We start from the raw sequence: 12,991 nt of genomic DNA on the forward strand, positions 1-12,991 counted from the left end.
CTTTCTCTGAAATCTTAGCCCAAGGGAAGGTCTATTATGCCATGTATGATCCTGACATCTGAAAAAGATGCATCACTGCACAAATCAAGAAACTGAGCTGCAAGAATCCTATAAATATCAATTACTTTCAACATCCAACAAAATCAGCCCTCAATTTCAGCTTTTCTTTGCCTCCTAATAGATATAACTCCTAAACTTAAGCTTACTTCAGAGCTCCGTTTCAATGATGGTGTTGATCCATGAAGGGCACAGTGCTTCTGTGTGGGTTTGATAGACCTGAGCAGAAGAAGGGCCAAAGCTTGGTTCCCCAGTCCAGAGTGGCCTGTTCTCCCTTTTAGCATCCTTTATCCATGTTCCAAATTCAACTGCTTGCAGTGCTTGTAGAAAGACCCCCAGGGAGCATAAAGGTTTGAATAAACAAGAAAGAATCATAATCCCATGAGCATTTTGCAAAAAAACACACTAAGAGGTCACGGAAATCGAGATCTGTAATGGGAATGTATCAGCCCCAAATCATCAAATAAATGGGGAGGTTAATAAAACAGCAAAATGTCTCCCTCAACCCCCAAAACAGCCACTGCACCCATAAGAGGTCACTGCAAGGAGAATTTTAACACTGGCCCTGAACATTGTATGCAGGCTGTGCCCTTCTGTCCTTATCTAAAAGCTGAGGGAGCAGTTCACTGCTTGGCTGGCCAAGTGAGGTTTGAGAGTCACTAGGCAACATTTCTTAATGAGATACACTCAAAAGAGTGAGCTGGGCATGCCTCAAAGCCTGGCCTGGCATGGACCCACAGCCCAGGCTGCTCACTGTCCTGCCTTGAAGTTCAGGCTCTCAAGCAACTGAGCTGTCAAATCATCAAACCTACATTTTGTTGGAACATAGCTGGAACAGTCATACTTCTGCAAAAAATGATTTTGACAAAGGTGTGTTTGCAGAATCAAAGCCATTTCCTGAGAAAACATGTGACCAGCATTTTCTGCAGAGAAAGCTGCACACTAAGGTAATGAAAACAGGGACAGAGGATTAATTAAATGAAAAGCAAATAATTCTAAAAGGCTTTTTTTGACCAACAGCCCTGTTGCTGCATTTTAAAGATAGATACAAAGAAAATTAGCTCTACATCTCAATAGAGAGAACTGGGGTGGGGGAGGGAGACAAAGGTAGGAATGAGTAAGTTAGTAGCTAAAAGGAGAATGGACTGGACAAAACCTTGTGAACAAACCCAAAAAACCCACGAGGATTAACATCCCCACCTGGGACAATCTGTGGGGTAGGTATGTTCTGGGTTCTGAGGTGCCACTTTCTCATGAGGCTCTGAGTCTTGAGCTCTGCCAGCCACCAAAGGGAGGGGGCTGGGGGCTCACTCCCCAGCTCACATGAATCTTAGTCCTCTTGCTTCATCATTGGGTTATGTTTTAGATCCCATAATAAGGCAACTTCTTACCTTTGATCCACCTCCTGGAGACTTCCTTAGTTTAAGAGCTGTTTTCTGTCCATTTGGCAAAGATACTCTTCCTAACCCTAAGAAAGCAATCCTGGTGTCTGCCAGAGCTCTGCTTGAGCCGATTCACTAGAGGAGGCCAAACGAAACTTCCCATGACCCAGTACATTTCAGAGAAAGTATCAGGATCACAGGGCTAAAATAGTTTTTCTTGGCTATTGGATTTATTTTGGCTGTAACAAATATTTTGGCTTCCTTCCCTATCAGTTCGCCAATGAAAACACAGATCCAAGGTCTTCAGACTGCAGGATTGTAGCAATTCTGAAAAATGACAAAGTGAAACACATACCAGCTAATAAAGAGCTATTCATGCTCTAAATACTCTCTTGTGCTGTTCTCCACATACTGTAACTCAGCTTCTGGAAATTCTGAGCCTGTTTGCCCTAACACTGATCTTGGTGATTTGTTCTGCAACAAGTCACACAAATGTTTTCTTTACAATCAACCTCTCTGATTTCTAAGCAGTTTATTATTCCTGTCCTATGAAAACACAATGCTATCTTACTTTTTTACTATTTGGATTAAACTGACATTGGGGAAGATAACTTATGGAACAGGCTACCAAACATTTGTTCACACTGGAGATGGTAGCCCAGTGTCTTTAGTGATACTCATTTTTTTCACTCATTTTTTTCTCTCTCCCCATTAATATTGGGATTATATCCAATGCTGTTATTGCAATACTCCCTTCTCTGGGAATCCACACACACAATTACTCTCCATAGACCGTGTAACCCCAACAGTGTGGGGCTGCTTCCAGCAACGCTCCCTCCAAGTGCCCACCAGTGCAGCAAGGAAAGGACCCCCAAACTGCCCACCTCCAAACCCTGCCCACAACCTGGAAACAGAGCTGGATCTTTCCAACAACGGATTGACCTACAGTACCAATTCTGCCCTTGGGACCTAGTCAATGACTCCAACGATGCTGTAGAAATCGATAAACCAACTCATATTATTTAGCAAAACAGGTTTTTGTAGATAAAGGTAAAAAATGTGGACTGCTTGTCTGAAGAACTTTGAGATCTCATTAATCAATCTGCGGCTAGTCACATGAGTAAAAAGTGAAAGTTATCTCCTCTAAAAACCAGTGGGGGAAAAAAATGTCAGTTAAAGATGTCCTAACACGCAAGGCTAGGAGTGGGGGGGGGGGGAGTATATGACTCTTTCTGCAAGATTCATCATTCTTGGCATTATTCTTGGTATATAACTCACTGGTGACAGAAGTACCAACTCACAAAATAATTTTATTACACTATTAGTCCCTTAGACCCAGAATATGAAGACCACACTTTTACTTTCAGACTATGGATACTCACATCTTTTACCTTGTGGGATGACCAGACTGACACAGAAAGAAAAGGAAATGATACACAGAGATGAGTGAGGGCAGAGATTTCTCTGGCAATATCATTCATAAATTCAACTGCTTTCTTTTTCTTTCCTTTTCCTCAACCTGGAATCTGAACTTTATACACTAAGTAAAGATCTGCAAGGACTGGAGCTCCTCTGGGATATGAGCAGCAAAAGTCTGAACTGTCAGAGATACTTCTCAACTCCTGCTGAAGGTGTTTTATAGAAACCATAGTGCTACTCAGAATTTATTTTCCTCACTTACAGACCAAAACTGCAGCCACAAGTTTGAATAAAATTCACAGTCTAGAGAAAAAGCAGTAACACTACAATAAACATTACAAAACTCAAGTGTAAGTTGATTTATTTGAGGAAAACACAAGGTGTTTTAGGGATATGATGCATTATTAATGCAGCTACAGCTACTGGTGCTTTATCTGAAACAGAATTTCATACTGGTTTTTGCATCAGTTTCTTTACTATATGCTTCCCTAAAAAAGAATTAAAAATAAAGCATCTGACTTTTTGAAAAGTGTGAAAATATCCAAGTATTCACAATGGACAGAATTACTGGAGGTTTCCAGATGGTGTAACTGAACTGGTTAAATTAGTGATGCAGCAGAGGCTGGATTCCAGCTTTCTATTCCAGTAAGAGACACTAAATCTTCCAAAAAAGCCAATGCCACAAGAAATGTCACAAATAACAAAATTACAAAAAAGCAAAGGATGTAAGATGGCCAGACAGGGAAAAGGCTGATGCACTTGAGCTATGAAAAAATGACTGTACATTACAGTAGGAACTGAGAGCAGACATCCTGACTTCAGAGCAAAGAACAAATGCTTTTTTCATTCAAGGCAGAGACAAAATGTTCACGTAGAACCTTGTTAATAACTGTCTATCCTTTCATACTTCTGCCCACTAACTTGTTCTTTAAACTTCATTTAGCATGTACACCTATTTTACCGAACACAGAGACGCAAACTCATTTCATTCCAGTGAGCTGTCCCCTTAAAGTTCAGACAGCAAAAGAGTTCAGTGAAGTACAAAAATTGCCTCACTCTCTCCATCTCGTGGGCATAAATGAATGTTGCAGCATGTGTTTGTCAACTACAATGAACCTTGACTCAGGAAAACTTTTTAGCATGTGCAAGGATATGTTTATATATAGGAATATTTTCTTAACATGCACTTAAAACTTAAATCATGTGTTTAAATCCCATTGACTGAATGAATTGTGACATTGAGCTGTCTCTCCAAACACTTATTAAAACTAGTAGAATTTATTTGGTGGTGGATTTAATTCTCTCTCCAAATAATCATGGAAATACAGCACCATTAGAAACAACAGGAGAAGCACACAAAGCAGGATCTTAACTTACCCACTGGTGATGTCATCAGCTCTGATATTCTTGCCCAGCACATCCCCGTCGCTCATGTAGCCGGTGGCATCCATGGCGATGCCTTCCAGGTCCATCTCATCGCCGCCCTTGTCCGAGATGTCCACGTGGCAGACGCTGCTGCCGCGCGACACCAGCTGCCGGCGCAGGGGGGCTGAGTACATGTAGCGCCCTGACTCAGTGTTGATGAAGCGGCTGGCATTCCCCCGGGGGGGATACCCATTCCCCATGGATGGAGCGTCGCCTGCCTGCAGGCGAGGGCTGGACTGCCCCAGTCTCCACGACAGAGGGGTCGGGCGTCCCGTCAGACTGAGGATGCTGCGGCCACTGATCTCGGTGGTGACGTTGGTGTCAAACGTGGTCTCCAGTGTGCTTGGGAAAAAAAAAGAGATGCATCGGATTAAATGTGGCTGCTCTGTGGAAAGCTGTGAGATTTCAGGTGACTGCAAGAGCTACGCCCTGAATGCTCACCGAGTTACAGATCGCAAGGAACAGCACTAACAGAATTTACCTGCTACAACACTCTGTAAGAGTAAGGTCCATTCCTCCATGACACTCTTGCACACAGACCTCAGGTGCTCAACATATATGTGAGAAGACTTAAGCAGGAACTTTTTAATGGATTATCCACAGTATCAAAGCATAACTTTTTCATCTTCAATCATATATAACTCCATTATACCATGGATTTGCCACTTTAGGCAAGGGAGTGGGACAATAGGATGACTAAAGGAAAACCAGCTGAAGTACTACTTTTCTGATACATTTTCTTTTTTTGTCTGCATTCATTAAAGTCCTAATATTCTGGAGATGTGTCCAGCACCAAGATGGAAGCTATTTCTACACTGACTAGAGGATTAAATGAAAAAAGTAAAAAGAAAGGTAAAAAAATTTCTCTTTCAAGATGTATTTTATATATCAACAAACCAATGAATGAACTAGAAATAGTTTTGAAGTTGGTCAAACCCAAACATGGGAGTAAACACAGGAAAAATAATTAATTATTCATATATATGCATGACTTGAGTATAATTTTAAGAATATTGGTATTATTTCTATATGGAACCCTAAAAATGGGACTGCTACACCACGAGATTTCAGGGGATGTGTATAGATTGCAAGACTACACCCTGAATACTCACAGATTAGTTGCAGCTAATCCACACCTTCAACTTCTCTTACCCACATGAACTCCTCTTTTCCTTTCCCACTCAACTGTGTCCCTTTTTTTTATTTATTGTGGATATTTGTTAAAATAAACAGCACTGTACCATTCACAATACAACGTCCCATATATGCTGCAAAAACCAACGTATCCTCTGGTTACAGTAATTAAATCATAATGAGTTGTTGCATTAATTGAAATTTGAAAAGAAAAATAGCATTGGGAGTTTATCTTTGCAAGCTCTGCCTCAGTTTTAGATATAAAGCCAAAACACAAAGTGTGCTCCCAATGAACTCATTTAGGCCTGGAGTCTATAAGGCCACGAACTCATTAGGGGCCAAACAGCTTATTCTCCCAAACCTCCTGTTCAACACTGAAAAGATCTAAGTCGCAGAATGTTTAAATGCAATAGCAGTCTTTGTTTATTTACAGCATATTTTAAATATTGCTGAAGATTTCCAAATGCTGCTTTACAAAATAAAAGCAGTTAAATATATGGATGACTAACAAAATTACAAAAATTTGTTTGACCAAAGATTGGTCAGGAATTCAAGGTATCCACTTGATCAAGTGGGTCAAGTGGGTCAGCTGCTTATTTAAACAAAGTATTACACAGAGGAGGAGAGGGGTGTAATGCACTTCAGTTACTCAACAGTAAGATGAAGAAGCATTTTACTTATATTCAAACATCACCTCACGCATTTAACAAGAACTCATTATTCTTCACCTTTTATTCTATACATAGCCTGTTCCGTTAATTATGCATCAGACATCTCAGTAACCAGCGGAAAGTATTCAGAATCTGTGCAGTAAAGACAATAATTACAAAACCAGTATCTTCAGTGTTAATCATTTTTCAAGGATGCAACCCAGCCAGGTCTAAGAGATGTAAAGAAAGAGCCCAATGATTTCTGTTTTCTCATAAACAGTTGTCCCATTACCTGTGAGTGACCTGGGTTCCCCGTAAGCTGGACATCGTTTCCTCCAGGTTCTGCCGAAGGTCAGCGATGTTCTTCACAGTTCGTAACCGCCGGGTCTCTGGATCCTCTCCTACAGGGAAAACAAGCCATGAGAAAGGATAAGGCAGGAAACAGAACAGAACCGAGCTGTTACCTATGCCTGAATCTGGCTCGAACACATTTTTTTACTGACTTTCTAAACACTTTAAACTGATTAGGATTGAAGTTCCATTCCCCTCTGCAGGCACCTGTCATTGTCACATCCTGACTGAGACGAGCTCTGCACGGTCAACTTCATTGCACAGGCTGCCTTTGAGATGTTGCTGTATTGTCATTTCCCCATATGACCCAGTTTAAATTCTAGTTAACTTTCAGCCTCATTAGAATACATACTCCATCAATACCACCCTTTCCATCTCACATATTGACACAATTAACATCAACCTGACACAGCCAATTTCTCCAATGCTGTATTTTCACTAGATCTTCTTCCTATTTCACATAGAGCTCATTCTACAATAACAGCTTTCCAATAAACTAAACTGTGCTGACTGGGTGCTCCATGCTGAGTGATGTTTCAGGTAAAATAGCAAAAGTTCTTGCTTGTTAACAGCACAACACAGCTGCTGTTATCCAAATGTGCTGCATAATACAAAGTTGCGAGATGACTTAGTTCTTACGGCATTTAGAAACCCTGCTTTTTAAATACTCTGTTCTAAACCACATTTATGTCCTGCTCTTTAAAAGTATAGTTTATGTAAATAAAAAAAGTCCTCCTACTGCCTCAGCATAATATCTTTTTATAAAATTAATAATTTAATTAGTGTCTCAGCATAATTTGTTTACGTGCTCTCAGATGTCAATTCAGAAATGCTTTGGTTGCTACCTCAGCTGAGCTTTATAGAGTTAAAACTTCTAAGAGGCAGAAGAGAAGTGAATTTCTAGTAGTGCCACCATATTCTTTGTAAGCTGAAAGCTGAAACAGAAAACCTCCAAAAAGCCATCACAAAGCTTCTATTGGGCACAGAAGGAAATGATTTCATTCTAAAGGGTTCACAACTCATGACTAAAGAAAATGCTATAGTAAATGTAAAACTCTTTATGTTTTGTATCTGCCTTGTCTGTACAAGTGATGCATTCTTAAGCTGCCAGAATCCTTGTCATCCATGCCATTTCTAGTTTAGATGGATATCTATATATTACAGATAACAGAAGTGTTAAGAACCAGATAAATAAGCTGTTGTTGGAACTTTCTACATTCTTTGTTTTATATTTCATGTTTCTAAAAGATGCCAGGTTGGTGGCACAGAAAAATACAGTCACACACTGTTGCCTACAAAGCAGCAGTGGCACAAATTACAGACCAAAGTACTTAGTGCCCATGTTAGCAATTTTTTTTCATCAGTCTCTACTCCCTGGGAAATCATCTCCCTGACTTACAATTCACTTAAGCCAAAGGGTCAAACAATTATGGTCTGTTTCTGGACTGGAAACATTCAGCTAACAAAGCAAGACTGATTCCTTTAGCCAAAGGGTCTCTAGGACAGAAAACATTTTCTATACTCATGGATCTACAAATTTTTGCAGTAAAGAATATAACATATTTATAGGCCTTTAGCTTAACAAAGGTCACAGTGCTTTTTACAGACCATTTCTCTCACACATACAAAGGCAAACGGTAGGTAACTTCTTACAAGAGCACATAGGAGACAAACTAAACCTATTTCCATTGAGATTCCTCTTATGCCTCAATTCATACCAAATTTTCACTTAAATTGCATTCCACTGCTTAAATTATAGGTATACTTAAAAGGCAGATATTGGATAGTGCCACTAGAACTTAATTATGAAACCACTTAGCTCCTCATGAGTAGGCAGGATCTTTAAACAATTCCACTTCCATTTTTCCTACCTATGTTCTCTTTTGTTTTATATGTGCTTTTAAATTAAAAGCTATGCAGGGAGAGAATAAATCTGCCCCTCACTTCTTCTAGTTCAATTGGGTTCAGGGACTGTTTTGTCTTGTTTGCTCTGTTTCCCCCAAGACCCCTTTCTGGATGCTGATGTTGGGGTCTGGCTGTGCACAGCTGGGTTTTGCATCTCTTGTTTGAGGTTGTCAGCTGTCTTCTTGTCATGGTTTGAGATAGCCTCAAAATCCAATTCCCTAGCTCCATTCCCCCTCCCACATCTCAACCCAATGTGAGATGGGTTTTTCCAGACAAAACACAACCAGATTCAGAATGGGGGAAAGGGAATATATTACAATGACTGTACAAATAAATATTATAACACATTATACACACGATCACAACTATCTCTATCAGGACATATAGTATTTACAATGGATCAGATCTCTTCTCCCCTCCAAATAAAAGTCCAGGAGGGAAAGAAGGACAGATCCCTTCTTCAGAGCAGCAATGTCTCTAAGGCAGCAGTCATCTGTCCTTTTCTCATGCAGCAGCTGATGGCTGGATTTCTGCCAGCACTCACAAGGGAGGCCTCCAAGCTCCTCTCGGCCCCTTGACGCAGGCAAAGGGGTCTTCCGTGGGCTGCGTTCACCCCAGACAAAGGTCGCTATCACCACGGTCATATCACGAAGTACAGGGGGTCTTCGTGACGGTCTGGTATCTTCAGGAGACTCCAGCTCCTTGCAGAGCTTCTGTGCCCTGCCTCAAGATGGCTGCGAGCTTCTTTACAGCTTGCAGCAAAGGAGGGCCCCAAGGTCAACCTCCTATACACTGTCCTGGCTGAGCTCTCAGGACGACTGAGCTTCTTAGCTCCTTTACTCCATCTAGGACTTCTAATCAGTAAGAGTCCACCCCCTCCATCTTGGAGGGATCTCAAAGAAAGTTTAGGGGTTTTACAGTTCTTACCCCCAAACTCTCTCCCTGTAGAACTTAGTTTTGTTCTCTGCTGCTGTTCTTTCTCTCCCAGCTTGCAGAAGTTCTGTCTGCTTCGCTGCATGGTTGTTTTGCTGCTCTCTTATCTCTTGGCTCTGTGCCACCGCTTTTCCTCTGGTCAGTGCTGCCTGCCACGGCTTTCAGTATCTCTGGTTGCTGCTCACAGTGAAGAACCATTCCCCAGTTCATAGCTACAGATACATAGTCCAGCTTAACACTGTTCCACGTCCCTGTAGCCCCAACCGGGGCTGGGGGGGGGCCCCAGAGGCCCCGAGGGGCTCAGAGCCCCTTCTTCGTGACTCTACAACATGGTCACCTCTTCCAACCAAAACTACAACTCTTCTCTTCCGGTCTGGTTGTGATATGTTTACATTTTTGCAGAAGCGCCTATTGGGCAGAATTTCAAAACTTCCAGGGGTTTCCACCCCTTGGGGGCTACCACTTTCTTAGCCTCTGGGGGAAAACAAAATCCAAACCACTACACTTCTGCTATTGGATCCCAAAACTTACAGATTCTATGTAAGTAACAGTTTGTATTTCCATAACAACTGTCATTAAAGACTAAAGCCCTTTTGTGGTCTATAAGCACTTCTAAATACTGTGAGCCCAAAAACCTTCTCAAGGATTTTATCTCTTGCACCATTTCTTTGCCTTTCAAGTACTTAATCCACCTATATATAAATTGTACACACAGATACACTCACTTATGCAGCCCTGAAGCTCTTTTCCTCCCCGATGACTCTGCCCCTCACCTTTGCCATCAGCACATGTGCACACAGGTATAAAGGCAGATTTGACAGAATACACAGTATGAAATTAATCTGATTGTGAAACTTTGAGCCACATCATTTTCCAACGAGGGCATTCTTGGAAAGTTTCAAAACCCGCATTAAACTCGAGGACACCAAGACCAAATAGACGAAAAAAACCTGAGATATTCTACAGACTGGATAAATGCAAGAGCATGCAGTGAGCAAAGTCATTGATATTGTTGAAATTGGAACAGGAGGAGACTTGATTGTGACTTTAAAAACACATTTTAGATCTACTAGATTCTACTGTACATCTGCACATTAACAGAATATGGTTGCTAAAAATCACTTTGTTATATTGATAAACTTAAAAATTTTTGCTGATTATCATATACTTCTTACAGTAGTAGGAATTCTAGATAAATATATGAAGTACTTTCTAATTCAGACTGCTAGTATTCCAGTTACAATCAGTTTCAGCTTCTCTATATTGGACATAGTAAATTGTAGCTGGATTTTGGTCCCTGTTGCTGCAAAGGCTATTTCTCAAATTGATCACATTCATGTGAGTGATACTGAGATTCCCTCAAACCTATAAACAAACCAAAACATCAAGGAAATAAACTTATTTTTTTCTGTAAGCTCTGAAACAAAGTTTTTAAATATAAACAATAAATATCAAATGCTTGGAATACTTAGGATCCTTATAATAGCTTAATCCTAAAAAATGCTGCATGTCTGCTAGAGAAACATTAGGTACACAGAATTCTTAATAATTTCAAGGAATTTGAGGAGCACCCCATTGTGCTGAACTCGAGCATCTAGCATTCAAATTATTGACACCCAGTTTCCACTGCTGACAAGCTGAAAGAAGTACCATAACTACTGAGAACTAAAGCATTAGGAATAAAACCAACTTGCTTTAGTCCATTCTTATTGGACCAGATCACAGTCAGTAATTGGTCATGTTGCCAGGACATACCTGAGAGGTCTTCGAGAGCAGGCTGGGCAGTTTTCACATAAAGAGCAGAATCCATGCTGACCCCTCCTGTGCTGGCCTCAGCTGTTACGTTCCCTTCATTGTCTTTCTGAGATCTGGGAGGCAAAACAAAACAGGGATGTGTAGTCACTCTCCATCAAAAGTATCTCCAGTATAACAAGGACACGAGTGCACCTGCCATCAGCCACTCTGTCCCACTCTCCGGAACAGACCAGCAGGCTGATTTTACATAATTCATTAGTCCCATGTTGAATTACATCCTAGAAATGGAAACAAGCACTCAAGTGTAAAAAATAAAAAATTCATAGTCAAAGATAGGCTTCACAATTCTTCAGACAGGGTCTTAAGACACTTGGATTTCCAGCTGTATTTTAGTTATCAATAACATCAGTTGGTGTGGCTAATCTGATCTTCTCTAATAAAGTCTGTACTGCAAGAAGGTAAAGCAGATAGTGTGTGATGGCATGTTACACTCCTGCTAGTTTCCCTTCAATAACTGGTATTTGTATTTTAAAAGAAATGACCGGGTAAAACCAACTTCAAACTCCAGTGTCTGATATTGTGGCTGTCAGGTAATGAAAGGTGATGTAGTATGACTATTTTGCCAGATTTGAGTAATATATTATGACTCACTTCACTTTACTAATTGTGCTGTGTTTTGCTCATAGAGCCACATAAACAAGCATCTGAAAGTTCTCCTGCTGAATTTTGGTGTTGAATAATGTTGAAACCAGCCTGATTTATCAATCCCAAAGTTAAACATCTTGATAGTGAGGTGAAGAGGCGGCAGACCTGATGAAGTACCTGATAAAGGAACAAACAAGTGATACTTCTGATAACTAAAGATGCTAAGCTGACACAGCTGCTCAGGAGACATATGACTGACAGTCAATCTCTTTGTACTACTAAAGTCCAGTCCCACTCTTTAAAAGCAGAGTCTTCTAACATACCCCTTCTTGGAGTGTGTGTGGAGATTCCTCCCTCGAGTGGGGATGTCCTCAAGGCTGAGCAAAAGAGATTTTCCCACAGTTGTTGGTATGGGTGAGTAATATCAATCTCTACATAATAATTGTTTTTGCTAGCTTTAATATAATTCCTTCAACACTGCTTCAAAATAATGTACTATACTACACCAGCAGTTATAGCTTCCCATATTCTGTAGTAAATAATTCTGATTAAGATCTTTTAGTCTAATCATTATCATAATAAATAATTTATCTTTATATAAATATATCTGGTTTGCCATCCTTAATCCTGCAGGACAAAGCTACATAAAAGTTGAATTACACCTATATAATCCTTTAGGCATGAACAAAGTTGACAAAGTCTGGGGCTAAGGACTGGGTCTAGCTGCACCTGGACTCCTCTCTGAGGAGGAGTTTAGAAAGCAAGAGGGTCCTTTCTGCACCTTGTGACTCAACTGGAGGAGGTCTTATGGAAGAAAATGATGTGATAAAGTCTCTCAAATCATGAGCAGAAGGAAGATGAAGACAGAATAACTGCTTGCATCCTCTTCCTATAAAAAAATTAGGCGGTGTCAAAGAAAACTAAAATATATCTGTCCAAACCAAAAATCCAACCATCCAACTGAGGAACTTCTTGTGTCCCAGTCACATGTCTTTAGGAATCTTTGCTATTGATTTCCCTCTTGTTACACTTCCCATTGTCTAACAGAAGATGCTTCAAACAGAAAATGGACTAGACAAAGGTTAGCTGTGACCTCATTTGGCTGCTCTTTTGCTGATCTCATTCAGGGTTAATGCACAGAACAGCAGAGTTGTTGTGTGGCCTTACCTATACTAATGGATGTTTTTTATTATTTTTTTTAATTTCCCATTCCTGCTTACAGTGAGGCAGGTCCATCACTGTTCGCCACCCTGAAGACCACGAGCGTATCTACATCATAAACTGGTGGTGTTACAACTTTTAAAGCCATGATGCATGAAACAAACCTGATACATG

The 12,991-nt window shown here is 40.5% G+C and overlaps 1 protein-coding gene across 1 annotated transcript in view; it reads right to left on the reverse strand.

Moving 5' to 3' along the window:
• NAV2 (neuron navigator 2) overlaps positions 1–12,991 on the reverse strand; it is a 216,284-nt gene that overhangs the window by 95,139 nt on the left and 108,154 nt on the right. The window contains 3 exon segments of the mRNA XM_032690358.1: positions 4,236–4,625; positions 6,360–6,468; positions 11,012–11,124. Of these exon segments, the coding sequence (XP_032546249.1) occupies positions 4,236–4,625; positions 6,360–6,468; positions 11,012–11,124 (612 nt within the window).

The sequence above is a fragment of the Chiroxiphia lanceolata genome, chromosome 6, assembly GCF_009829145.1.
Source record: "Chiroxiphia lanceolata isolate bChiLan1 chromosome 6, bChiLan1.pri, whole genome shotgun sequence".
Lineage (NCBI taxonomy): Eukaryota > Metazoa > Chordata > Aves > Passeriformes > Pipridae > Chiroxiphia > Chiroxiphia lanceolata.